Below are 26395 nucleotides of genomic sequence, written 5' to 3'. Positions count from 1 at the left end.
GTGCCCTTTTTCTCCTTCCCCCCACCCTCAGCCAACTGCGCACCCGGCGGCCCCGGCCCGACGGAGTGCCACGTCCTTAATACTGTGACGGTGGCGGCGAAGAGGAGGAGGAGGAGGAGCCGGGCGAGGGCGTGTGTGCTGAGAACAACCGCCCCCTCCCCGCTCCAGCCGCCGCCGCCGCCGCTTCCTCAGCGTCCTCCGGGCCTGAGCCATGGGCTCCTCTCAGAGCGTGGAGATCCCCGGCGGGGGCACCGAGGGCTACCACGTCCTGCGAGTAAGAGAAGGCGCTGGGCGTGCAAGGGGGGGGGGAGAAAAGGCGTGTACGTGGGAATGCGCGCGGGCGGGGGAGGCGTGTACGTGGGAATGCGCGCGGGCGGGGGAGGCGTGTACGTGGGAATGCGCGCAAGAGGAAGACACTGGGGGGTGGGGTGGGCTTCGGCCTGGCTGGCTGGCTGGGAACGGGGCGACAGAGGAGGATATAATAGGACAGACTCGTAAGAGTTGGGGAAGGGGGATCAGAGGGTCATCTAGTCCACCCCCCACCGCCTCTACAGTGCAGGAATCGTGGCCACCACAGCCGATCGTCTCCTTGTGCCCTCCAGGGTTAGACACACAGAGGAACAAATATGGCTTTCCCGCCACCGCCGCACCAGCCCGGCCCTCTGCAAAGCTGATGGTTTCTCCACTTTACCTTTCCAGAACAGGGTGTGGGTTTTCTTGCGGGGGGGGAGCTGCCCTCCTTTAAACTTGGAAGAGAGGGCCACCCAGTCTTGGCTGGGGAGGGCGGGGTATCAATAAAAAATTATTATTATTATTATTATTATTATTATTTGGTTGGGCTGCGTGGTCGAGTACGTGCTGCTGGGGAGAGAAGGGGGTTTGAGTGGGTTGAAACGTCGCTGTTGCTGTGTTTACAGTGGTACCTCGGGTTACGCTCCACGTTACAGACGCTTCAGGTTACAGTCTCCGCTAACCCAGAAATAGTACCTCGGGTTAAGAACTTTGCTTCAGGATGAGAATAGAAATCATGCTCTGGCAGCACGGTGGCGGCGACAGGCCCCATTAGCTAAAGTGGTGCTTCAGGTTAAGAACAGTTTCAGGTTAAGAACGGACCTCCGGAATGAATTAAGTTCTTAACCCGAGGTACCACTGTATTACACCTTCAGTCCTAAGAAGCTGGTAAGTGGTTCTCTCCCTGCCTCCCTCCATAGCTGTCAACTTTCCCCTTTTTTTAAGGGACATTCCCTTATTACGAATAGGATTCCTCGCAAGAAAAGGGAAAAGTTGACAGCTATGCCTCCTTCCCTCGGTTTCTTCTCACAACAACCCTGCGAGGTTGGCTAAGGCAGAGAGATAGAGGACTGGCCCACTGAGGTCTCTCCTGTGAGCTTCATGGCAGAGGAGAGGTTTTGAACCCTGGTCTTCCAGGCCTTAGTTGGACACTCTGTGCATGCTACCCCACATTGGCGCTTTGAGGGAACCACATGGGTAAAGAACTTGCAAGCATGATTTTATCAGTTACATTGATGATTCTCTTGGGGAGAATCTCCTGCCAGCGTTCTGCACCTCTGTAACTATTGGGGCACAGTCACTTTGAGCAGTGACCACTGGTCTGCTCCAATATAGCCTTTTTCAGAAGCAGGTCGCGCTGCTTGTTGAGTTCATTTTGGATTGGGAGTGTAATGGCATGCTATCCCCCACACCATTTCTATTTACCGTATTTTTCGCTCTATAGGACGCACTTTTTCCCCTCCAAAAATGAAGGGGAAATGTGTGTGCGTCCTATGGAGCGAATGCAGGCTCCCTGGCTTCAGCGATAGCAAGGCAAAGCCTCCGAAGCCTGCGCTCCGGAGGCTTTGCGTTGCTTCCGCTGAAGCCAGGAGAGTCTGCTCTTTGAGGCTGGCGGTGGGGAAAGCAGCGCTTCCCCCATCGCCAGCCCCAGAGGATGGGGGGCAGCAGGAAGGCGCGCAACGCCTTCCCGCTACTCTCCAACCCGGCTTCGAGGCTGGCGGTGGGGAAAGCAGCGCTTCCCCCATCGCCAGCCCCAGAGGATGGGGGGCAGCAGGAAGGCGTGCGACGCCTTCCCGCTACTCTCCAACCCGGGTTTGAGGCTGGCGGTGGGGAAAGCAGCGCTTCCCCCATCGCCAGCCCCAGAGATTGGGGGGCAGCGGGAAGGCAGCGATGCCTTCCCGCTACTCTCCAACCCGGGTTGGAGGCTGGCGGTGGGGAAAGCAGCGCTTCCCCCATCGCCAGCCCCAGAGATTGGGGGGCAGCGGGAAGGCAGCGATGCCTTCCCGCTACTCTCCAACCCGGGTTTGAGGCTGGCGGTGGGGAAAGCAGCGCTTCCCCCATCGCCAGCCCCAGAGATTGGGGGGCAGCGGGAAGGCAGCGATGCCTTCCCGCTACTCTCCAACCCGGGTTGGAGGCTGGCGGTGGGGAAAGCAGCGCTTCCCCCATCGCCAGCCCCAGAGATTGGGGGGCAGCGGGAAGGCAGCGATGCCTTCCCGCTACTCTCCAACCCGGGTTGGAGGCTGGCGGTGGGGAAAGCAGCGCTTCCCCCATCGCCAGCCCCAGAGATTGGGGGGCAGCGGGAAGGCGCGCAACGCCTTCCCGCTACTCTCCAACCCGGGTTGGAGGCTGGCGGTGGGGAAAGCAGCGCTTCCCCCATCGCCAGCCCCAGAGATTGGGGGGCAGCGGGAAGGCAGCGATGCCTTCCCGCTACTCTCCAACCCGGGTTGGAGGCTGGCGGTGGGGAAAGCAGCGCTTCCCCCATCGCCAGCCCCAGAGGATGGGGGGCAGCGGGAAGGCGCGCAACGCCTTCCCGCTACTCTCCAACCCGGCTTCGAGGCTGGCGGTGGGGAAAAAAGCGCTTCCCCCATCGCCAGCCCCAGAGATTGGGGGGCAGCGGGAAGGCGTGCGACGCCTTCCCGCTACTCTCCAACCCTCCTGTGGGCTTTTGGGGGAGATGGGGGAATTCCCCCACCTCCCGCAAAAGCAGGCAAAAGCCAGGCGCTCTTTAAAGGGGCTCCGTGGCTTCTGCTGGCTTTTCTAGGAGGTGGGGGAATTCCCCCACCTCCTAGAAAAGCCCGCAGGAGCCGCGCACCCTTTAAAGAGCGAGCGGCTCTTGGGGGCTTTTCCCCAAGGAGGGAGAAGGGACTGACTGGCCGAGTCAGTCCCTTCTCCCTCCTGCGGGCTTTTGCGGGAGATGGGGGAATTCCCCCACCTCCCGCAAAAGCAGGCAAAAGCCGTGCACCCTTTAAAGGGGCTGCACGGCTTTGCTGGCTTTTCTAGGAATTCCCCCACCTCCTAGAAAAGCCCGCAGGAGCCGCACAGCCTTTAAAGAGCGAGCGGTTCTTGGGGGCTTTTCCCCAAGGAGGGAGAAGGGACTGACGGGCCGTTTCAGTCCCTTCTCCCTCCTGGTCGAAAAGCCCGCAGGAGTCACGCGGGGCTCCTGTGGGCTTTTGCGGGAGGTGGGGGAATTCTGCCACCTCCCGCAAAAGCAGGGAGAAGGTCTTGGAGTAGCGCACAGGCTGCGTGCAGCCTGTCCACTGCTCCCAGAGCTGGGGGGGGGGGAATCATATTTTTTCCTTGATTTCCCCCCCTGAAAACTACGTGCGTCCTATGGTCCGGTGCGTCCAATCGTGCGAAAAATACGGTATATACTTTTCCAGAGTTTTCTTCGCCCAAACTAGCCCACCTTTGATATTCTGCTTCTAGCCTTGGTCCCTATTTTAATTGTGCTACTCATGCATTCTGTTTTACTGCATAGTCTACATGTCGGGTATCTTTATTTCCATCACTTGAGTAACTTCACGGTGTCGTTCAGTGATTATACAGTGGTACTTTGGGTTAAGTACTTAATTCGTTCCAGAAGTCCATTCTTAACCTGAAACTGTTCTTAACCTGAAGCACCATTTTAGCTAATGGGGCCTCCCGCTGCCGCTGCGCTGCTGCTGCACGATTTCTGTCCTCATCCTGAAGCAAAATTCTTAACCCGAGGTAAAATTTATGGTTTAGCGGAGTCTGTAACCTGAAGCATATGTAACCCGAGGTACCACTGTACTCAGAAAAAGGTGGTGTCTGGTGCTGTAGTCTTGAGATCCTGTAAGGAAAATTATGACCTTGGTACTTCTGAAGTGTCCAGCGTGATCTGCCTTCCTTCTACTGGGGATGTGTTGAACCCTAAAGAATATCTCGTAGAATTGTCAAAAGCTACTATTTTCCAGAGGGATAGCCTTGGTAGGATTCGTCCTCACACTTGTCCCTTGGAAAAACCCGCTGTTTACTGCTGAATCAGAACAAATCTCAATAGGTTTTGGGGGGATTGACGTTTGTCAGTGGCTTGGACCTGAACGAGACAAGCACAAAATCTCTTGGACCCATACTTTCTAGGCACAGGACAAGCAGAAGTGTGGAGAAGCCATTAGTTTGCGGGGGGGGGGGAACCCCTAGAAAGGGTATTTTGGCACCTTAACAACTAACACTTTTAAAAACGATATAAGAAGCATTTTTGGGTTACAGCCAACTTCATTAGCTGCATAAAGTGTCATCCTGAGTTTCAGGTGTATATATATGCTTGGGGTATGTTTAGGCGTGTGCAAACACTGGTATGAAATAAGTGAAATGCAGAAAGTACAAATGGTGATAATTATGTTACTAACCTTCACCAGTGGCCACTGTTAATAATGTAATTACCACTCTCTGTGCTTTCTGCATAACATTTTGTTCTGATATCATTGCTTACATTCCCTCCAAACTGTGTGTGTATAGATATATATATATATATCTGTAACTCAAAAAATGCATCTGATGAAGTGGACTATAGTTCACAGACATTTATGCCATAATAGATTTGTTAGTCATTAAGGTGATAAAAGTGAATATTCATCACTGAAGATTAAAAAGTTAATTCCCTTTCTTAGTTGTTTACTAATATGAAGACCTCAAATTCTCCACTGTAAACATCGTGAGTGTTCTTTTCATGAGCATAATGGAGAAGTTGCATCTTTATATTTCTAAAATTGCATTTTTTCATAATAGAAAATCTTGCTTTATTTCCTGCATAAATAATGGTGTATTTGAAGATAAATATATTGCCCAGTTTTTAGTTCATTATCTTCAAGCTAACTACGAAAGTTGGAAATAGTGGCTGATTTCAGTATCAGAACTTTCACTCCATTGAAGCTTCTTTGTAGAGCTCATTTATCAGGTGTTTCATCTCAAGATGAATAACTTGTTACTCATTTTTCACTGTGTGAGGAAGTATAAGAGAGATAAGGATCTTTTGTAAGATCCTTGCTACTTCATTGTTCTAGTCCAATGCAGACCAGGTAAGCCATAATCACATTGTTGATTGTGGACAATCCAGTTAACTTAAAAGCAATTCTCCCAGAAAAAGTTAATTGGTAGCACATGAATATAATTTATATAGCAATGTTGGTGTGCTGTATTCATAGCATTTTACCCTTGGTGCTTCAAAGCACACTCAAATATGACCAATGACTCTTTGATACTGTATTGTCCTGAGTATTGAAGAAAAGCTGTAAGTGTGAAAAGGAATGTCACACTGCTGCAGAAACTCATTTATTTTTATATTTGGAATAATCACTTTCCACCTGAAGAAACCCTGTTAGCTATATGGTAAAGGTAAATGACCCCTGGACAGTTAAATCTAGTCAAAGGCGACCATAGGGTGCAGTGCTCATCTTGCTTTTCAGGCTGAGGGAACCAGCATTTGTCCACAGACAGCTTTCCGGGTCATGTGGCCAGCATGATTAAACTGCTTCTGGCGCAACAGAACACTGTGACGAAAGCCAGAGCACACAGAAACCCTTTTTATCTTCCTGCCGCAGTGGTACCTATTTATCTACTTGCACTGGTGTGCTTTTGAACTGTTAGGTTGGCAGAAGCTGGGTCAGAGCCACGGGAGCTCACCCCGTACCGCAGATTTGAACTGCTGGCCTGCCGATCAGCAGACCCAAGAGGCTCAGGTGTTTAGACCACAGTGCCATCCGTGTCCCTTGTTAGCTATATGCGGTACAGGGAATGTAACTATTGAAATGTAGGCAGAAACAACATTTAAAACAGCATCAGTAAACCATAAATAAAGCATTCAAGCAACTCGGATGTGCGCTTCTGTTTACCTGCTTTGATAGTTGTTTGACAGTTTACAGCATCTCAAGGCCTGTCATTTTGTCGAAAGAAATTATGGCTCACCATTCATTGAGTCACATTTTGAAAGCTGCTTCTTAATTACTGATGTGATCTCCCCTACCAAGATGTTCTTGCCTGACTTGTATGGTACTGTAGATAGTCACCAAAATAGTTTGCCACATAGTAAAGTTCTGTTTTGTAGAAGAGTAATACCTAGATTCTGTAGAAGATTCTTGTCCCAGCGTGTGTAGGTGTTCACAGTGTGTTTGTGAGCTAATGTGGTGTAGTGGATGGGGAACGACTAGGTTCATAGCGTTGCTTGAGATATGAGCAGGCCACTTTGGTTACTACCTAATGCATATCATCGCCTTCTTAGAATGAAGTGAGAAGGGTCTCTTATAATTTGCCCTGACGCCTTGAGATAGCAAGAAGTAATCTTAATGTGTTGTTTTAGCCCTAACGCCGGACGGTAATGGCTATAGTTCTGTATTTAATTTCATCCTTTATAATGCATAATAATTTGAAGAATGTTATTGTTACAGTATACTGTTGGAGGTGCTTCTGATGTTCATCTGATTTCTTTCATATGGACATATGTTGTTAAAATATTACATTTTGTTCCGGATGATAGCATTCTTTAATTATTTTCCCTCCGGCAAAGAGAAGGGGAGGAATTCAGTATTGCACTATTCATTGGTGCAAGCATTTTTGCTTGCCACAACTCTCCTACCCCTGCACACTGTTCCAAGGGTTATCCAGACCCATAAATCTGCCGAGCCAGTGGGAACTGGGAGGGGAGAACCCCATTGCGCAAACGAAAGTTCTTGTTCAAGTCTTCCGCTGAGGGGACTTATCAGGTGAATTCTTGCTTGCAATCTTGATGCATTACTGAACATTATTGAACGTGTTCTTGAACACATTACTTGTTTTCTTTAAGACACCAAATCTGATTTTGTGTTTTATCGCAGAAATTATCAGAAGTAACTTCTTAGCCCTGCTAGTTGTACATATTTCTACAATATGGTAAAAGGTAAAGGACCCCTGAACAGTTAAGTCCAGTCAAAAGCAACTATGGGGTTGCAGCACTCATACACCAGTACGAAGAGGTGTGTTGCAGGAAAGCTGCGAGGTGGCGCCATGTCTCTTGTGCTCTCCATTGTCAGCATCTCCCTGAGAATAAGAAGTTGGACTTTCTCCCAACTGCTGCTTTCCAGCTCCAGATCTGGAGTGCTTTTGCTTAGAAATTGGCAGTAACTGAATAGACATTACCAAAGTTTCATAGACTGAAACATTAACAACACAGTAGAACCTGGAAGGCAATGTTTGCTTCTGCTTAAACAAGTGAGGTTCACACTTGGCAGTGAGGTTCCAGTTAGTGCCTGGGAATCAGCTATAAGACTTGGTCAGGACAGAAAGGGGAGGCTCATCCTTTACTGTTTCATGTTTGTGAAGCTGCTGAGTGAAGTTATGGAGTAATATGGTACCACCAGCTCAGCTCTTTGGAGAGGCTTCATTTCTTGCAGTGGCACTGTTACTGCAATGTTACTGCAAAGTAGATGGATGGAGTTCAGCAGTTCTTACTCTTGTCATATCAGACTGAGCTCACAGCTCAGTTGCTCTGGAATCTCAGTCATGGCATTAACCAGGAGTACCAGGATGCGGGTGGCGCTGTGGTCTAAACCACTGAGCCTAGGACCTGCTGATCAGAAGGTCAGTGGTTCGAATCCCCACGACTGGGTGAGTCCCCGTTGCTCTGTCCCAGCTCCTGCCAACCTAGCAGTTCGAAAGCACGTCAAAGTGCAAGTAGATAAATAGGTACCGCTCTGGCGGGAGGGTAAACGGCGTTTCCATGCGCTGCTCTGGCTTGCCAGAAGCAGCTTAGTCATGCTGGCCACATGATCTGGAAAAACTGTCTGGGGACAAACATCAGCTCCCTCTGCCAGTAAAGTGAGATGAGCGCCGCAACCCCAGAGTCATTCACGACTGGACTTAACTGTCAGGCGTCCTTTACCTTTTTACTCTTTGCCCATCCTGTTTAGTGAGTGATTTTCCACTTTTTGTCCCATAGACATCTAAAATAGGTATAACTGGGGTAAGCTGTTTGGAAGGCTGTTCCATCCATGCTTGCAAAATGTGTACCAGCTTCCTGCTGAGGAAGGAGCTGATTTTCATAGAGAGCATGTGTATGTTCTACCTTTGATGCTTTTCTCTGGAGGTCCACCAAAGCCTGAACAAGTTTTTATAGGGCAAGCTAGGAATAAAACTTGTTAAACTTGGGAGGAACTGGAAGAAGTGGTTGCAGAATATTTAGCTTGTATGCAATATTTAATTCCTGCATATACAGTCTTGTACCGTATTGAAATATATGCATATCTGCACTTTGCAAATGGAACAGTGAAGCAACCAGAGGTCCTCAGAAGACCTGCTTGTGGTAGTTAAAAAGTGATGTGTATATTCTATATTGATTTTGCAATATTACTTAACGGTAGGGAAAAATAACGGCTTCAGGTTTCTTGCATGTAAAGTGATTTTATGCTGAAGAGGTTTAGAAGAAGGACATTAATGCAAGTTTTTGTGTTGGTTTGTTTTTTTGCTTTTTCATCAGCTCTTCTGTTACAACTGGTCTAGAAAGGAATGGCTATAAAATAAGCTAAAACAATTGACTAGCTGTACTGGTGGGGCGGGAGATCACTGCTCAGTATAGGTGATTTATTTTCTTGTAACCATTGGATCAATTCACTTACAAAGCCTTTTCTCCTGAAAAAAATAGATTGTTTCTGAAAGTGTTCATTGGAATCCTATAATATTTTAATATATTTTTAAACCAATCTGACAATCAATTTTCATGGTACTAACTGAAGAATTGCCTTTACTGCAGATATTTTGTTGAAACATTTTATTACACTAAGTTTCCTCTGCACTACAAAAAAAAATATCTCTTCAGCAGTTTGCAGCTGATAGATGTTCTGGAAAATTCCTTTTAAAAGCTTTTTGAAGGTGGTAACTTGAGTAGCTTGAACTGAACTCCAAATTCTCACATTCTAGATGCATAGCAGTTAAAAACCCTAAAGCTCTAACACACAGTCGCATTGAAATTAATAGATCTGTTTCTTAAGAAAACATCTTTAAGACAGATATGTAAATAAATCCACTTTACCAGCTTGTCAGTTCTAACAGAATTTGTTGTGAAGATAGGCTTGAAAGTATGTCAGAAATAGCTGGAGAAATTTCAAAAACCCAAGCAGTGGTTGGGGGATGTCACCATGCAGCCAGTATTAATGAAGCTACTTTTGAGTAATAGCAAGTAAACCAGCGAAGAAATAATAATAATAATAATAATAATAATAATAATAATAATAATATGATATGATGTTATTTATACCTTGCCCATCTGGCTGGGTTTCCCTAAGCACTCTGGGTGGCTCCCAACAGAATGTTAATGATAACAATAAAAGCGATAAAAGATCAAACAATAAAAACTTCCCTAACTAGGTTCAGATGTCTTCTAAATGTCAGATAGTTGTTTTTTTCCTTGACATCTGATGGGAGGGTGTTCCACAGGGCCACCACCGAGAAGGCCTTCTGCCTGGTTCCCTGTAACTTGGCTTCTCGCAGGGAGGGAACCGCCAGAAGGCCCTCAGAGCTGGACCTCAGTGTCCGGGCTGAACAATGAGGGTGGAGATGCTCCTTCAGGTATACTGGTCTGAGGCTGTTTAGGGCTTTAAAGGTCAGCACCAACACTTTGAAAGTAAGCTTTTGTCCATTTTTCTGGGAACATTTTGCTATCCCTATTAGATCCCTTTGTTTTTCAATTGAAAATGTTCTCTGGGCAACACTTTGCTCAGTCTAATTAAGGTCAGTATTTTGCTAGTCATGTCCCTTTAGCTGCTTCACTGAATTGTGAGATTTAAAAATAATCTACCTAGAATAGATTTAACATGCAAGCCAGCCTTGTCCTGTCATTCCTGCATACACTGGGGGTTGGCAAAATGAATTATTTGGGTCCATCTTTGCTTTTAATTTTCCTACTTCCTGATCCTAGGAAGTTCCCTGAGATTGCCTTCCTTTGCTATGAACAGCTATTCAGATGAGAGAAGCTTGTTCTTTATTTTTAAAAGATTCCGTGGGGTGTAATGGATTCTACAGTTTGTAGTGTGGCACACAAAATACCAACAGCCTTCTGTATTTTGTTTGCACTACTTTAATTTACAGTACTGTAACTTTTTGTCAGGGCCTGATGATGGAAGAGGCACAGAACAGTCCATGTTTCTTTAAAAGTTAATTAGAGCTGGTTTTCAAAGGCTGCCAATATCCTTGAGCAGCCATCTCCAATTCTGGATTTACGAAGGTCGCTGTGACATTGGTGGCTTGAGAATAGGGAACCGTACATTTTGGCCGGGCTTGGTAGTCAGCCATACTTTCTAACAAACAATAGAGGTTGGATTTCTTGCTGCCTCCTCTGTTGAGGTGAAGTATCCTTTAATAGTGGATGCCTGGGAAAAAGAGTTTGACATGAAGAGTGGTGGACATTTACATTTGTAGTAACCTTACTGGTGGTTTTTCCAGTGATCTAATGACTGTCTTATGGGTTCCCTGGCTGGAAATTTCAGGCTTTTTCCACTGGCTCTCAAACCCATTGAATTGTCTTCCTAATTTTTCTTGTAATGTTTGTTTTTGCAGGTGCAAGAAAATTCACCAGGACATAGAGCTGGACTGGAGCCATTCTTTGATTTCATCGTTTCAATTAATGGTTCAAGACTGGTAAGTTAATTCCTGAAGTAAAGTTCCCATGGGTTTTAGGCTTGTAGGGTGCATATCTGAGAACCAGAAATCAATTCTCTTAACTTTACAACCTGATAATATATATTTTATGTTTTTTGCTGGATTTAGCCCAGGGAGAGCTCCTCGCAATAAAAAAAGAAGGCCGTGATCCACCTTAAAAGTATTTTTGAGTGAGGTTCAAATTATGTTAGCTATTTTAGGCTCTCTATGGCTTTCGAATTGGAGTAGCCAACAGAAGCGCATCACTCCAGACACAAATCCATAACAATGGGTCATTGATGAAAGAAGATATTTTTGGTTCCTATGCTCCTGCCCTGGAACCTTTCTTATGATTATATTAGAACAGGCTTTCTCAAACTCGGCCCTCCAGATGTTTTTGATCTACAACTCGCATGATCCCTAGCTCCCAGGACCCAGTGGTCAGGGATGATGGGAATTGTAGTCTCAAAACATCTGGAGGGCCGAGTTTGAGGAAGCCTGTATTAGAACAAAGTTGGGGTGTCTGATTGAAAGACAGTGGTTCTGTCTGGATTTTTTCCCTATGCCTTCTGGAGAGGAAGAGACAAGCAGAACTGAAGTATCCCAGTTTCATTTTCACTATACCAGTGAAAGTTGCAGGAAGCAGCAGGGAAGCTGAAATGAAGGATATTGGGAATAATTAGCAGCGAAGAATTTGTGCAGGTGCAACAGATATGGACGATGAACTTGTGATATCTTACTTACTTTGCAACATTACCAGTATTACCACTTCGTCCCCCTTCCAGGAATGTTAAGTCAGGTATTTTTTGAATGGCACCAAATATTCAAATAGGACTTCTTTGTACATATTGTATTATGTCTTTAATGTAAAGCATAACAAAGCATACAAATCCAATAATAGCTGTCTTCAAAACTGAGAGAATTGATTGGCTCCACACTTAGCTGCACTTAAATCCCTTTGAAATCATGGCAGCTTGAGTCATGGCTTGTCCTTTCAAAGCCAATGGGACTTCATCTAATTTAGTCTAGATCCAACCCAATATTTTTGTCGCCAGAGTACAACTTTTGTGGCGATCTGCCTCATTCAAGCTCAGAGCATGAACTTGAGAATTTGAATTGACAAAACATTAAGGGGACTGGTCGCAGTCCTAGAAGAAGCCTTTTAATTAGAGGACTGAGTTCTTAAAATGCAGGAACTTAATACTTCTGCCACTAGAACCTTATGCGCTGGGAACTTGGGGTGGGGTACGTGACATGCTTGTGGCTCCAAGCCTTGCTTCTTGCCGTGCCACAGAGTTCCCCGGTTGCGCAGATGTCCCATCATTGTTCATGGCATTGAGCTAGACTCCACATTGCTGTCATGAGCAAGGATTCCAGTAGCCAAATGTGTTTTTAAAAAATAATTTTTTCTCTCTATAATTTCCCAATCTGAAACTTTGAAGTGCTTATATGCCGCTACAGCGAAGAATGTAATTGCAAAGGAACTTTGAAAACGGTACCTATATGCCTTTCCTAGAACAAAGACAATGACACGCTCAAGGATCTGTTGAAAGCGAATGTGGAGAAGCCCGTGAAGATGTTAGTATACAGCAGCAAAACCCTGGAGCTCAGAGAGACATCGGTAACTCCCAGCAACCTCTGGGGTGGACAAGGCCTACTGGGAGTCAGCATTCGTTTCTGCAGCTTTGACGGGGCCAACGAGAATGTGTGGCATGTGCTGGTAAGTAGAAGCAGGTAGAGGCTTTTCTACATCATGCTGCCATAGAGAAAGTCAGGCAAGAGGACATTCTTGGCTCAATATTGACTGCTGGTAGCAGCTCTGCAGGGAGCCTCTCCCGGTCCTACCTGGAGAGACCAGGGTTTGAACCCGTGACCCTTGGCATGTAAAAGGATGTGTGTGCTTTACTACTGAACCATGCTCTCTCTGTGGCTGAGTAGCAGAGCGCTTGCTTTGCTTGCAAACATAATTCCCTGCAAATCTGGATGCACAGATGCTTCTAGTTCTAACAGGATTTACACGTTTTTAATAGCGAGTAGGATTGCTGTTAGGGACGCGGGTGGCGCTGTGGGTAAAAGCCTCAGCGCCTAGGGCTTGCCGATCGAAAGGTCGGCGGTTCGAATCCCCGCGGCGGGGTGCGCTCCCGCTGCTCGGTCCCAGCGCCTGCCAACCTAGCAGTTGGAAAGCACCCCCGGGTGCAAGTAGATAAATAGGGACCGCTTACCAGCGGGAAGGTAAACGGCGTTTCCATGTGCTGCGCTGGCTCGCCAGATGCAGCTTTGTCACGCTGGCCACGTGACCCGGAAGTGTCTCCGGACAGCGCTGGCCCTGGCCTCTTAAGTGAGATGGGCGCACAACCCCAGAGTCTGTCAAGACTGGCCCTTTACCTTTACCTTTAGGATTGCTGTTGGAGCAGTCCAGAGGGAGTTTGCACAAGTCCTAGAGGAAGTTGGAGTGTCATGCAACAGCTTTCTCTAAATTAGGCCCATTTCCTTGAATTATTTCTTCACTGAGTGAAATTATTGGTCGTCAAAGGCAGTAGGATTTTCATCCTTTGGTTTAATGCACATCCAGGTCAAGCAGACTGTATCTGAGCTGAAATGAGGTTTCCATGTGCAGTTCTTGTGGGCAAAGACTGTGTGCAAGCAACCAATAACAATACAGTGGTACCTCGGGTTACATACGCTTCAGGTTACAGACTCCGCTAACCCAGAAATAGTGCTTCAGGTTAAGAACTTTGCTTCAGGATGAGAACAGAAATCGTGCTGTGGCGGCGCGGCGGCAGCAGGAGGCACCATTAACTAAAGTGGTCTTCAGGTTAAGAACAGTTTCAGGTTAAGAACGGACCTCCGGAACAAATTAAGCACTTAACCCGAGGTACCACTGTACATCATTTCAGCAAATGGAGTGTGCTGCCCATGTGGTGGTTCCACATGCAGAGGTCTATGTGCATACGGCTTTCAGTTGCTGTCACGGTTCTGTATATTGGGGCAGCTTTTTATACCCTGCATGTGCCCATTTTTCTCGTTACTGCTAAGGACAGTGTAGTAAATCTTGTTGGATAACTGGGCAAGCAATGGCAACAGATCAGTGCCCAGAGCAGGTCTAGGATGCATTTTTAGTAAAATACATTTCAAACCGAGGGGTTTTCCCCCCCACCTTTGCATGAACTGAAGGGCACCATTAACTTGTGAGCCAGAGGTTGCCCAGGGAGTTTGAGTGGAAAAGGGAGAAGGGAGGACCCCACACCCCAAAAAACCCCACATAATCGGTCTGAAGTTTCGGTTTGCTTGTTTTTTAACCAAAGATTGGTGGTGCCTCCTGTAACTTTTCCGACTTTACTTTTAACTTCTACTGCTTCTCTCAATTTTATGTCTTGAAACCAGGAAGTTGAATCCAACTCGCCTGCTGCTCTTGCAGGTCTCAGACCTCATAGTGACTACATCATTGGTGCAGATACTGTCATGAATGAGGTAAGTACATATTTCATTTATTAAAGAACCAGGGCGGGGGCTATTTTTAACTCGAAAGTCGTTCTGAGAATGGTTTCAGCATTGCCTTGTGTCCTGCAGTGCAGATCTTTCCCTTTGAGCAGACATAAATAACTTGGGAATTAATAAATTTGCTCTTTCACTGCAATTGTGTGGAGCTAGCACTAACTCCCGAGGAGATTCATTTTGCAGCTTTGCAGCATTCCAGTCTCTATTTCCGCATAAATGGCAGACTCAGTTCTCAACATCGGAATCTAGAGCATTGCTTAGTGGGTTTAGAAGGGCCGTAGTAGACCTAAGATATTGAGGGCACTAGCTTATGTCAAAGAAAAATAACCAGTTTTTTCCTCTCCTTCCAGTCCGAGGATTTATTCTCCCTTATCGAAACTCACGAAGGCAAACCATTAAAACTTTACGTATACAACACAGACACTGATAATTGTCGGGAAGTGGTCATTACCCCTAACTCGGCCTGGGGTGGAGAAGGAAGGTAAGCTGACTTAATAGAAAAATAATATTAAGCTTCTGGATTGTTTCCACGTTAAGTGAACACTTGTTGCATAGGTATGCAGTTCTGTCCTTTCCTTGCGGTGGCAGAGCGCTGAGGCTCCCAACACCTTTTGCCCACAGCTGTCTGTATATAGACCAAGGTGTGCCATGACAATTGTGGGAGGAAAGAGCAGGTGCACGAATCTGCTGTATAGCAAAATTTCTCATATGCTCCAGAATTTCTCCCTGGATTAATGTATAGAAACATGAGTGATTGAGGGGATACCCACACCCTTCCATTTATTAAACACTTATTAACACATATTTCATGTACATTGAAGATAATGTAATAATAGGAATTTCCCCCCCCAGCATATTGGGTTAACAGATAGCTTGGCAATCGCTTGTGGTATCGGGATACTCTGGGATATCTAACTTGGAAAGGGGATTGTATATTGAGCCAAACGGAGACGAAATGGGAGAGCGGTTTATAACTCTTTTAATTGTACAACGGGACGTAGGTGGCACTGTGGGTTAAACCACAGAGCCTAGGACTTGCCGACCAGAAGGTCTGCGGTTCGAATTCCCGTGATGGGGTGAGCTCGGTCCCTGCTCCTGCCAACCTAGCAGCTGGAAAGCATGTCAAAGTGCAAGTAGATAAATAGGTACCTCTCCAGCAGGAAGGTAAACGCCGTTTCCGTGCACTGCTCTGGTTCACCAGAAGCAGCTTAGTCATGCTGACCACATGACCCGGAAGCTGTACACCGGCTCCCTTGGCCAATAAAGCGAGATGAGCGCTGCAACCCCAGAGTCGGTCATGACTGGACCTAATGGTCAGGGGTCCCTTTTTAATTGTACAACAGCATTTCATATACAGTGGTACCTCGAGTTACAAACGCCTCAGGTTACAAACGCTTCAGGTTACAAACTCCGCTAACCTGGAAGAGTTACCTCGAATTGAGAACTTTGCCCCAGGATGAGAACAGAAATTGTGTGCCGGCGGTGCAGCGGCAGCAAGAGGCCCCATTAGCGAAAGCACATCTCTAGTTAAGAACAGTTTCAGGTTAAGAACGGACCTCCAGAACGAATTAAGTTCGTAACTAGAGGTACCACTGTAATGGGTGTGTGCATGTGCTTCATTTCAAAAATCTTGTCTCTCAGTTAATCATTGAATACATAGCTTGGGAACCCCAGTAACTGCTTTCTTCCACAAGAAGCTACCCATGCATTACAGATTTGCATCAGAGGTCCTCCTTCAGATTCCCCATGTCATTTGAGATTAGGCAAGCAATGGCAAGAGATGGGGTGTCACCACTGAGAAGGCCTTGTCTATAGAAGGCTGTTCATCTGGCTCCTAGCTCAGGTCAAGAGCTGCTTTACATCCAGACATTCAGTTGCCATTAGTCATTCTTTTTAGTGTTAACAGTTTTTCGTATTGTTTTACCATCTTGTCTTTTATATGTCTCTTTGAGAACTTGGCTTGGAGCAGCAGCCACTGAATTAGCTATGGCTTGCAGTGGCAAACATACATCGTGCACTAGCTTCATAAATGAACTAGATCTGTTTAGAGTTGAATACTGACAAAGCACCATGTATATTTCCAAAGCAGCAACTCTTTGGTAAAGGACCCAGGATAAAACACCTTGTTTTGTACTTTCTAATACCTTATATGTTTCTATTTTAAAAGCCTCGGTTGTGGCATTGGGTATGGTTACTTGCATCGAATACCAACGCGCCCTTTTGAAGAGGGAAAGAAGATTTCTCTTCCAGGACAGTTGTCTAGTTCACCTATTACCCCACTCAAAGATGGCTTTACAGAAGTGAGTTGCATCGATTTATTTTATTTTTGTAACTTGCACTCCAGTCCTTAACAGATGTGTCAGATTTCCATCCCTGCAGGAGCAGTGTAAAATGTGATACTGCAGAGACGCAATTGCATGTCCCTTTCCAAGTATATACATTTGCTATTGCTCTCTTGAAGCTGAATCCTTACTGAGAGTTTTATGCTCTTGGGAATCCCACCAAAGCAGCAGTTCTACAACATGGCGTCTTTTGTTCGTTTTCAATAAGGTTCAGCTGTCTTCGGTGAACCCTCCACCTTCATTACCACCTGGAACCACAGGAACCGAACAGGCTCTGGCTGGGCTTTCCATTAGCTCGACTCCTGCCGTCCCTAACGTGCTCAATACAGGTTTGTCTTTTTATGTCATTAGGATATTTCCGAATGAAAGAGCAAGCAGAGATGAGCTTAGTTTATTGTTCCAAATACTCAAGATCCGTGGGGTAAAAAGCAACAACCCAAGGCCTCGCGAACCTTTGTGCCAAGACATTGCAAAGTGGGACATTCCTGGGGCTGCGGAATGGAACCGTTCTTCACGAAAGGTGGGATCCTGATTCCCAGAGGTGGAATTCAGTGAAAGAACAGGGAGCAATGTGCAGAAATCATGTAGGTCAGGCATAGGCAAACTCTGGCCCTCCAGATATTTGGGACTACAATTCCCATCATCCCTGACCACTAGTCCTGTTAGCTAGGGATGATGGGAATTGTAGTCCCAAACATCTGGAGGGCCAGAGTTTGCCTATGCCTGATGTAGGTGATAGGAAAGTCCTCTGCTTGTAACCCCTGAGAGTTCTGAAGCAGATGATGCTAGACTGGATAGACAAATAGTTTTGTCTGGTATAATCTAGATGGCATCTGAAATGAAAGTTGGCCTTTTTTTTCCCTTTAGGTGTTCCTACAGTACCATTATTGCCTCCCCAGTCAGGTCAGACTCTTCCTCCAGTTAACCCGGCAGTAACTTTGCCAGGTAAGTGGTAACACAATGAAAATGAAGCAATCTTTTCACGAGGCACAAGTGTGTGGGGTTTTCCTTGTTCGATGCATTAATACAACCTTCTCCAACCTGATGGAAATTGTCCACTGCAGGTAGGCAGAAGCTGTGCTAGAACTTCAAACCGCAAGTGTATTGCAGTCACTAATTCTGCCAGTGCTCTAACTGGCAAATATAGGTTGTTAAATTTGAGATTATCTCCTTCCCTCTACAATTGTAGTTTTAAATGTACAGGTTTTCACATCCATGGGCTAGAGGTATACTGATTCTAATTTAATGTCGGTGATGCACACAATATTTCAAAAAAATCAGAGCAGTAACCCAATATATGATTTTAATTAAATGTATGTACATTTGCATATTGCCGCATTATAGGCACCTTTTTGAGGTGCTGGGAAATGCAAAAATTTAATTTTAATAAGAGCCTGTTTTTAATAAATATGGTAATATTTGATTTGATTTTCAGAAATAGGAAAATAAATATTTTCATTTGATATTCACCAACATGCCAGAACCAGAATAACCGTAAAAATACGAAGACCCTTAAGCACAGTCACACCACTTGATAGTGGCACTACCAACTGATGAGGAAAAGCTTTAGCTGCTCCACCATTTAGGCCCAATTAAAAGTTGCTGTCTTACACGGGTCTGCAGAGAAGCGAGGCTTGTAAGAACACTTAACTGGCTTTTGAATGAAATGTTCCTGGTGCTCCTGCAATGTGTTTAAATTTTTGAATTCATAAAAAGATAAAATCTGTTGTTTAAAAACTCTAAAATACAGGGAATTGCACGAGGGGAGATGTTGCTACGGAGAAGGCCAGGACCACATTGCCATCCATCAAGCTTTAGTTGGGAGTCAAAACTGTGTGGCTTGTACACCGTTAACCCTTGATTTAGTTTGTTGGCCTACGCACATAATTTTCCAACAGCCACAAAGGAAACTACCGTATTTTTCGCTCTATAAGACGCACCAGACCACAAGACACACAAATTTTTTGGAGGAGGAAAACAAGAAAAAAAATATTCTGAATCTCAGAAGCCAGAACAGCAAGAGGGATCACTGCGCAGTGAAAACAGCAATCCATCTTGCTGTTCTGGCTTCTGGGATAGCTGTGCAGCCTGCATTCGCTCCATAAGACGCACACACATTTCCCCTTACTTTTCAGGAGGGGAAAAGTGAGTCTTATAGAGCAAAAAATACGGTACCTTCCTGACATGAGTTACAACAGTATGTATAACATTCACACAGACGTCATCCAGCAAAAAAAAATTGCCAGAATGCAGCTGTTTCCATGGTAGACACATTTGCACACTGCTTGTTAAGCTGATGCACAGATACACTTTGGCTTTTTATGTGCATCTGCAGCACCACATCTCCATCAGATAGTTGAGGTTGTCAACTCCGACAGCACCAATTGCCTGTTCGCAAGAACCAGTGGGGGAGGTCTTAGTATAGCCCCTCAAAGAAACACTCATCCCTTGAAGCAGCCATCGTTGTTGAGCTAAATTTTTACCATCTGATCCACGTGGTTCCTGATCCAGTTGAGAATGTATTCACTGAACATGCTTCCTTTGACCCAGTGACTTTTGGACACGTAAATTCAGTCTCGTAAAGTTTGGGTTTTTGCTCTGCCTTGAATCTGATTTGTCAAGCTTTTGAAATCTTAATGGCCATACTGTACCTGGTTTCTCATTTCCCTTTCTCCTTCCCCATTCATTTTTAGGACTGATGCCATTACCCACTGGACTTCCCAACCTGGGTAATATCCCAAACCTTAACTTACCTGCCCCACACTTAATTCCTGGTCCTGGATTAGCAGACATAGGACATCCTGGTAAGTTTCTGCAGACTCGTTTATTGGCTTTTGATAAAGCAAATCTTAACAATTACGGTACAGTTATACAGTGCTTTCAGCTCACCACCGCACAGCCTGAAGTGCAGTGAGCATAGTGTCGTGACATTTGATATGAAGACAGTCCACCGTTCTGCAAAGAGTTCAGAAAAAGCAGGATAATAAATACAGTCATAATAATAAATTTTTATTTATACCCCGCCCTTCCTGGTTCAGAAAACCGGGCTCAGGGAAGCTAACAGCAAATTTAAAACACTTAATTGATGCAACAAAAAACAGCGTAAAATACAGTATAAAATGTGAATAACAATAAATTCAGAATTCAAAAATCAATTTAGGGGGGAAATCCATCCAATAAACATTCGATGATCACCAGGGCTAGCTGGCTAAATTAGTCCTATTTGGGCCAGCGAGGAGACCAGGGGAGAATTAGCTGTGGGATCCCAGAGCAGGTAATCTTCATAAAAAGGGGAGGGGGAGGGAAGGGAAGGGAATAAAAAAGGGCTAAGTTCAAATTGAAAGCCAGGCGGAATAGCTCTGTCTTACAGGCCCTGCGGAAGGAAGTTAAATCCTGCAGGGCCCTAGTCTCATGGGACAGAGCATTCCACCAGGTCAGAGCCATCACTGAGAAGGCCCTGGCCCTGCTGGAGGATAATCTGACTTCTTAGGGCCCAGGACCTCTAAACTATGATTATTCCTCTGCGGGGCATACCAGGAGAGACGGTCCTGACTACAGTTTATGCAGCATGAGGTGCAGAGTTCAGCTTCCTGAAAACCTCAGACTTCCTTTCTAAAACAAAGTTCAAGCTTCTAGTACCTATGTTTGAAAGTGTGCAGGCAATGCCTGCCAAAATCACAGAAAGACAGCAGGGTTGCTAAAAAAAGAAGCAACCAGTGGGTTGGACACCACATCGCCCTCTAGCAAAACTGGACCTATTAATGAAAAATGGTTAAAATCGCTGTTTGATTTCTTTCCTTGTGTACAGAGTATTCATAGCCCTGAACATAGCAGTGCTCTGAAATGGCGGCTTGGGAGAGGGGAAAAAGCTGGAGCAAAAAAGTGCATACAGACTTTACATGTTTGTGAATGTTAATATTGACCACTTGGGTTGGGTTTGGACTCTAGGAAAGATCAAAAGTCACTATTCTCACCCTGTGCAACAAGCGTAATATTGAAGGCAAGAATTGCACTGATTAAAAGGCTAACATATTCAGGAAGCATATTTTAAAGAATAGAAACTGATGTTTAGTTGAATACAGTTTCTGTTGACATATAGCAGGCACCCCGAAACTTGGCCCTCCAGCTGTTTTGGGACTACAACTCCCATCATCCTTAGCTAACGTGGTCAGGGATGGTGGGAATTGCAGTCCCAAAACATCTGGAGGGCTGAGTTTGGGGGTGCCTGGCTGGGGAATGATAGAAAACAACCATACAGGTTTTTTAAAAAAATATTTCTAGAACTGGACTAGGTGTGACACTCTTGTGTATTGTGAATCATAACCAGTTAGGCCACATTTACTGGAAATAGAGTATGACCTGTGCACTCTGTATTGTGCTGAAGCAGGAAAAAAAGAGTCAGTCTTGCTTTCTAGTCATTGTTTGAAAAGGAGAGTTGTGAACATGGCATGATAAACTGTTTGCACGTTACTCTACTTATGAGGGCTAATGGTCGTTTGTTCACTTGCACCACATGAGCCGCAAAAGGGAATGTGAAATCTGTATAGGAATGTCTTTGGCGTAAAGTTGAAGCCTTCTCACACAAAGTATCTGTGTGCGGGGGGGGGGGGGAGCTGCTCTTCCATACGATGGCAGATTTTGACTACAGTTTATGCAGCATGGGGTTAAGAGACATGACCATCTCTGTATAGGATGGTAGCTGTCTAGTTCAGTAAAAGGGCTAGGGGACCAAGCTGTGAAGCAAAAGAACCCCGCCCCAAAATTTCACATTGGCAGGTCGCCTCAATTACCGTATTTTTCGCACCATAGGACGCACTTTTTCCCCTCCAAAAATGAAGGGCAAATGTGTGTGCGTCCTATGGTGCGAATGCAGGCTTTCGCTGAAGCCTGGAGAGCGAGAGGCATCGGTGCGCACCGACCCCTCTCGCTCTCCAGGCTTCAGGAAGCTATCCGCAAGCCTTGCAAGCCTGGCGGGAGTTCCCGCGGGCTCACAAGGCTTGCGGGCAGCAGCCTGCAGCCCCAGCGAGTGTCCGCAAGCCTTGCGCGCCCGGCGGGAGGTCCTGCTGAGCGCGCGAGGCTTGGCGCGGCAACCTGCCGCCCGAAGCACGGGGAGCCCTCCGGAGGGCTCCCGGTGCTTTGGGCGAGTGTCCGCAAGCCTTGCGCGCCCGGCGGGAGGTCCCGCCGAGCGCGTGAGGCTTGGGGCAGCAGCCTGTCGCCCGAAGCACGGGGAGCCCTCCGGAGGGCTCTCTGTGCTTCGGGCGAGTGTGCGCAAGGCTTGGGGCGGCAGCCGCGGCTGGGGGGGAATAATTTTTTTTTATTCATTTCCCCCCCCCCAAAAAAACGAGGTGCGTCCTATGGGCCGGTGCGCCCTATAGAACGAAAAATACGGTAAGCCTGTTTTTTCTTGTGTGCATGGCATCCATGCGCCACCTATCTCCAACATTGGGGATGATACCACATTGCTGTAAGGATTAATACTAGGCTGGGCAATGTCAGCTTTTCAGCATTGCAATGTACCACCAGCCCAACATCACAGTGTTGAAAAGCAGAGGGAGGAACAAACTGCGAGGTGCTGGGGCGAAACTGCCTCGGCGGGAGCAGCGGCAATTTCACCATGGCGCCTCATGGGGCCAGGATTGATGCTGCTGATTCTTCCCACCAGGCGCGACCGCGTCCCTCTGCTGCCAGCGCCCAGTGGGAGTTGCAGGCAAGCACACACACACACCCGGTGAAGGCACCATCACACTCTGGCTCCCAAACCGGCCTTGGGCGATGTGTCAATTACATTGCCCAGGCTTAATTACTACTAACATGTAAAGTGCTTTGAATGCTCTCGGCATGCAATATTCATTTAAAATATGTTCTGCCATTTAGAATACAGTGGTACCTCAGGTTACATATGCTTCAGGTTACAGACTCCGCTAACCCAGAAATAGTACCTCGGGTTAAGAACTTTGCTTCAGGATGAGAACAGAAATCGTGCTTGGGCGGCGCGGCAGCAGCAGGAGGCCCCATTAGCTAAAGTGGTACCTCAGGTTAAGAACAGTTTCAGCTTAAGAACGGACCTCCAGAACAAATTAAGTACTTAACCCGAGGTACCACTGTACTTAAGAACAGACCTCCAGAACGAATTAAGTACAGTGGTACCTCGGGTTAAATACTTAATTTGTTCTGGAGGTCCGTTCTTAACCTGAAACTATTCTTAACCTGAGGTACCACTTTAGCTAATGGGGCCTCCCGCTGCCACCAGCGCACGATTTCTGTTCTCATCCTGAAGCAGAGTTCTTAACCTGAGGTACTATTTCTGGGTTAGCGGAGTCTGTAACCTGAGGTACCACTGTATCTGTTTCATAAGCTAAGGGAGGAAATGCATATGCATATAATACCCTAGTGTAAAATGTGTGTTTGTCATCTGTTTTTTGCCTTTCCACATTCTTAGGTTTGCCACCGCTTCCTTCCTTGCCTTCCCTAAACCTTTCTGGAATCTCACCAGAATTTCTCGCGCAGTTTCCAATGGTGACTGAGGTGTCTACCCGGCCTGCAGATCTACTATCCTCCGCTCCTCAGATAGGGAGCTTACCTGTTAATCCGGGCACTACAGTAGGCGTGGAACAAATCTCCACATTTATCCTGGATACTCCTCCTCCTCTTATTACTGCAACGACAATGGCTACTACCACTCCTCCTCTCAGCGCTCCTGCTGCCATGGCGTCCACTCCTGAAGACCGAGGGGATGGGTCATCCACATTCAACGAAAAACCAGCATCCTTGGCGACAGAGGCAGCTGCTTCTGAATCATCATAACTTCAGATGTTTAGTTGGATCAGGCTTGGTGTATTTATTCAGCTGTGGGATAAATATTAAAAGAAATGCAAACTACCACTAATTTCATGCTAGTTTGTATTTTGCAGTTAGGTTTCCTGTAAATATACTAAGGGTCTGGGGTTTTTACAGGGAGCTTGGTGTGGGGCTGGGGAGACGGGAAGGAAGTGCTTATATTTAAAACAAAAACAAAAAAATATCAAGGTAGAAGAATATGCAGACCTCAACTGCCAAAAATTGAGGTATTTTTTAAAAAATCTAATCTGAATTCTGTAGGCCTCCTTGCTTCTCCCCCCTGCCTCCAAGTTTTGCTTCTGTAAAAAGGAAGAAGCAGTTCATGCTTGTGGCATTTGAGAACCATTATTCTTGTACTTTGCAAGAATTGTGAGAGGACAGAGGTCTTTTGTCCAGGTTGTACATTTTAGCTCTATAAAGTCCTTCGAACTAAAGCTGTTTATATTAAAAATGTCACAGAGTGCGACTTGTCAATTCAGCATCATTTTAAACCTGCCTGTACACAGACTTTCTGTTGAGCTTCTGCCAGCCCTTACCCCTTAACCTCCGCTGCTTTGCTTTATAAAGCCCACTGTCGAAAGGCGTTTTGAAGAAATGAGAAGGAAAATGCTCCCATTAACATTGGACATAGCTCAAAGGGAGGAGGGGTGGAACTTTCACTTTTGTAAAAACAAAAAGAGTTGTATGGAGAGAGCTTACATAATGGCAATAAATTCTGAGAATTTTATCTTTTGACACGATGAGACCTTTTATTACATTAGGACCGGCAAACTGTATCTTTGGGAGTGAAGAAACATTTCACTATAGCTGGATTTAACTTGGACTCGTGTCCAGAAGATGGAGAATCTGTTCTCTTTAAAGCCCAGTGACTGATTTGCAAAGTCCAAGCCTACCACCATTCCAGAGAGCCATGCTCCTAAGTAAGTATTTGTAGGATGTCCACCTTAAATTGATTTCTAGGCAATAAATACTGCCGCTTTGCGAAGTGGGAGGACAACTAACTGCTGAATAAATAGCTTCTGTGTCCCTTCTGTCTGCAGCGCAAACCAGTCTCGCAGTACTTCAAATGGCAAATTAAGTCTACTCCAAATAGGAGTGTAAATGCCACCTTTTTAAAGGGTTCATGTAAAAGGAAGGCTGTGTCAATAAGTTAAGTAGATGCTGACTACACTTGCTGACCTGAACTTTGAGGTGCTTGGCTTGGACGTTGCATGGACCGTGGCAAGAAGAAACTAGGAATGGCACGCCAAATGACTCCCCTTTCTCCAGCAGATACCCCTTTGTTGGGCAAACAGGTGCTTTACAGCTTTTGCTCTTTTAAGGGAGGGGTGTTACCTTGCAGAGAGAAAGAAGATCCTCTGCCTGCCCAGTCATAGAATCATAGATGTTCTTCAGGGTCCCTTCCAACTCTTAAGTCCACTTCCCTGCAATGCAGAAATATACAGCCATGCCATACAGGGATCGAACCTGCAGCCTTGGTGTTGTCAGCACCACGCTCTAACCAACTGAGCTGTCCAGGTCACACATCTATTCGTTTCAAACAGACTGCAGCATGTAATGAATAACAAACTCTTGCGTCTCAGCTGCAGAGATCATTCAGTGCTAACACTACCACCAGCTCCACAGAGGAGGAAAAGATAATGCAGGTTGCCAATGTGTAACTTACCCTGTCGTCAACCAATTGGCCTGGTTACCATTGGCAGTCAGGAAGGCCCTCCAGATGGTTGGTTCCCCCTGGCAAAGTAGAAAAGACATTCTGCTTTGCCAGCTTTTTTTGGCTTCCTCCGCAGCCAGTATAGAAGCCGATCCGGGTAGCAAACAGCACTTTTCTCCACTCCACTCCACCAGCCTGATATGCTTCTGCGCATGTGCTGCCCCAACCATGGACCCAAAGGCACTCTGCTTGAATGAAGATGATGCACTGGACTGGAGCTGCAGTATTTCCCTACAACAGAAAATAAAAATTAAGGACTCATTTCATTTGCTTCTGTCTAGTAAGGAGAAATGGAGAAAGATGCACTTGCAGCCTGCAGTTTAAAAAAATTAAATTCTTAAGACTAAAATAAAGTTGTTGTTTTTTTTTTAAATACAGGCTGGTAACCTCTGGAAGTTGAGTAACAAGGTGAGCCTTAACCTTATGGTCCAATAGACAACTAGCTTACTAGAGGCCTGAGACTCTGCATTTTTGCTTCAAAGCCCTTTGAGTTAAGGGGGAGTTATGCTTGCATAGGAGCACAACCTAATGGTTGGTTAAACTTTTTTTTACCACCCCCCACGCTTCTGTTTTGAATTGCTTCTGAAAGCTAATCTGGAGGGAGGAAGTGCTGTCATTAGGTCTGTTGGACGCGGGTGGCGCTGTGGGTTAAACCACAGAGCCTAGGGCTTGCCAATCAGAAGGTCGGCGGTTCAAATCCCCGCGACGGGGTGAGCTCCCGTTGCTCGGTCCCTGCTCCTGCCAACCTAGCAGTTTGAAAGCACGTCAAAGTGCAAGTAGATAAAGAGGTACCGCTCTGGCGGGAAGGTAAACGGCGTTTCCGTGCGCTGCTCTGGTTTGCCAGAAGCGGCTTAGTCATGCTGGCCACATGACCCAGAAACTGTACGCTGACTCCCTCAGCCAATAAAGCGAGATGGGGGCCACAACCTCAGAGTCTGTCACGACTGGACCTAATGGTCAGGGGTCCCTTTACAGGTGGACTCAGGTCAGGAATAGGCCTATAAAGAATGATGCACAATTACACAAACAATGGGGAGAAAGTGTCGTGTGTATATGTGTGTGCATTCGCATCCCCTCATGTCCAAGCAGT

The 26395-nt window shown here is 46.1% G+C and overlaps 1 protein-coding gene across 1 annotated transcript; it reads left to right on the top strand.

Moving 5' to 3' along the window:
- Positions 1-24318, top strand: GORASP2 (golgi reassembly stacking protein 2). The gene is made up of 10 exons (XM_053359822.1): positions 1-274; positions 10834-10914; positions 12431-12634; positions 14299-14385; positions 14763-14893; positions 16580-16712; positions 16963-17083; positions 17622-17699; positions 19448-19558; positions 23194-24318. Exons 1-10 carry the CDS (start codon positions 212-214, stop codon positions 23556-23558), a joined length of 1374 nt encoding a protein of 457 aa, XP_053215797.1. The 5' UTR covers positions 1-211; the 3' UTR covers positions 23559-24318.
- The last annotated feature ends 2077 nt before the right edge of the window (positions 24319-26395 follow it).

The sequence above is a fragment of the Podarcis raffonei genome, chromosome 1 (genome assembly GCF_027172205.1).
Source record: "Podarcis raffonei isolate rPodRaf1 chromosome 1, rPodRaf1.pri, whole genome shotgun sequence".
NCBI lineage: Eukaryota > Metazoa > Chordata > Lepidosauria > Squamata > Lacertidae > Podarcis > Podarcis raffonei.
Note: the sequence above shows the minus strand (reverse complement) of the source record. Positions and strands in the feature narration are given on the sequence as shown.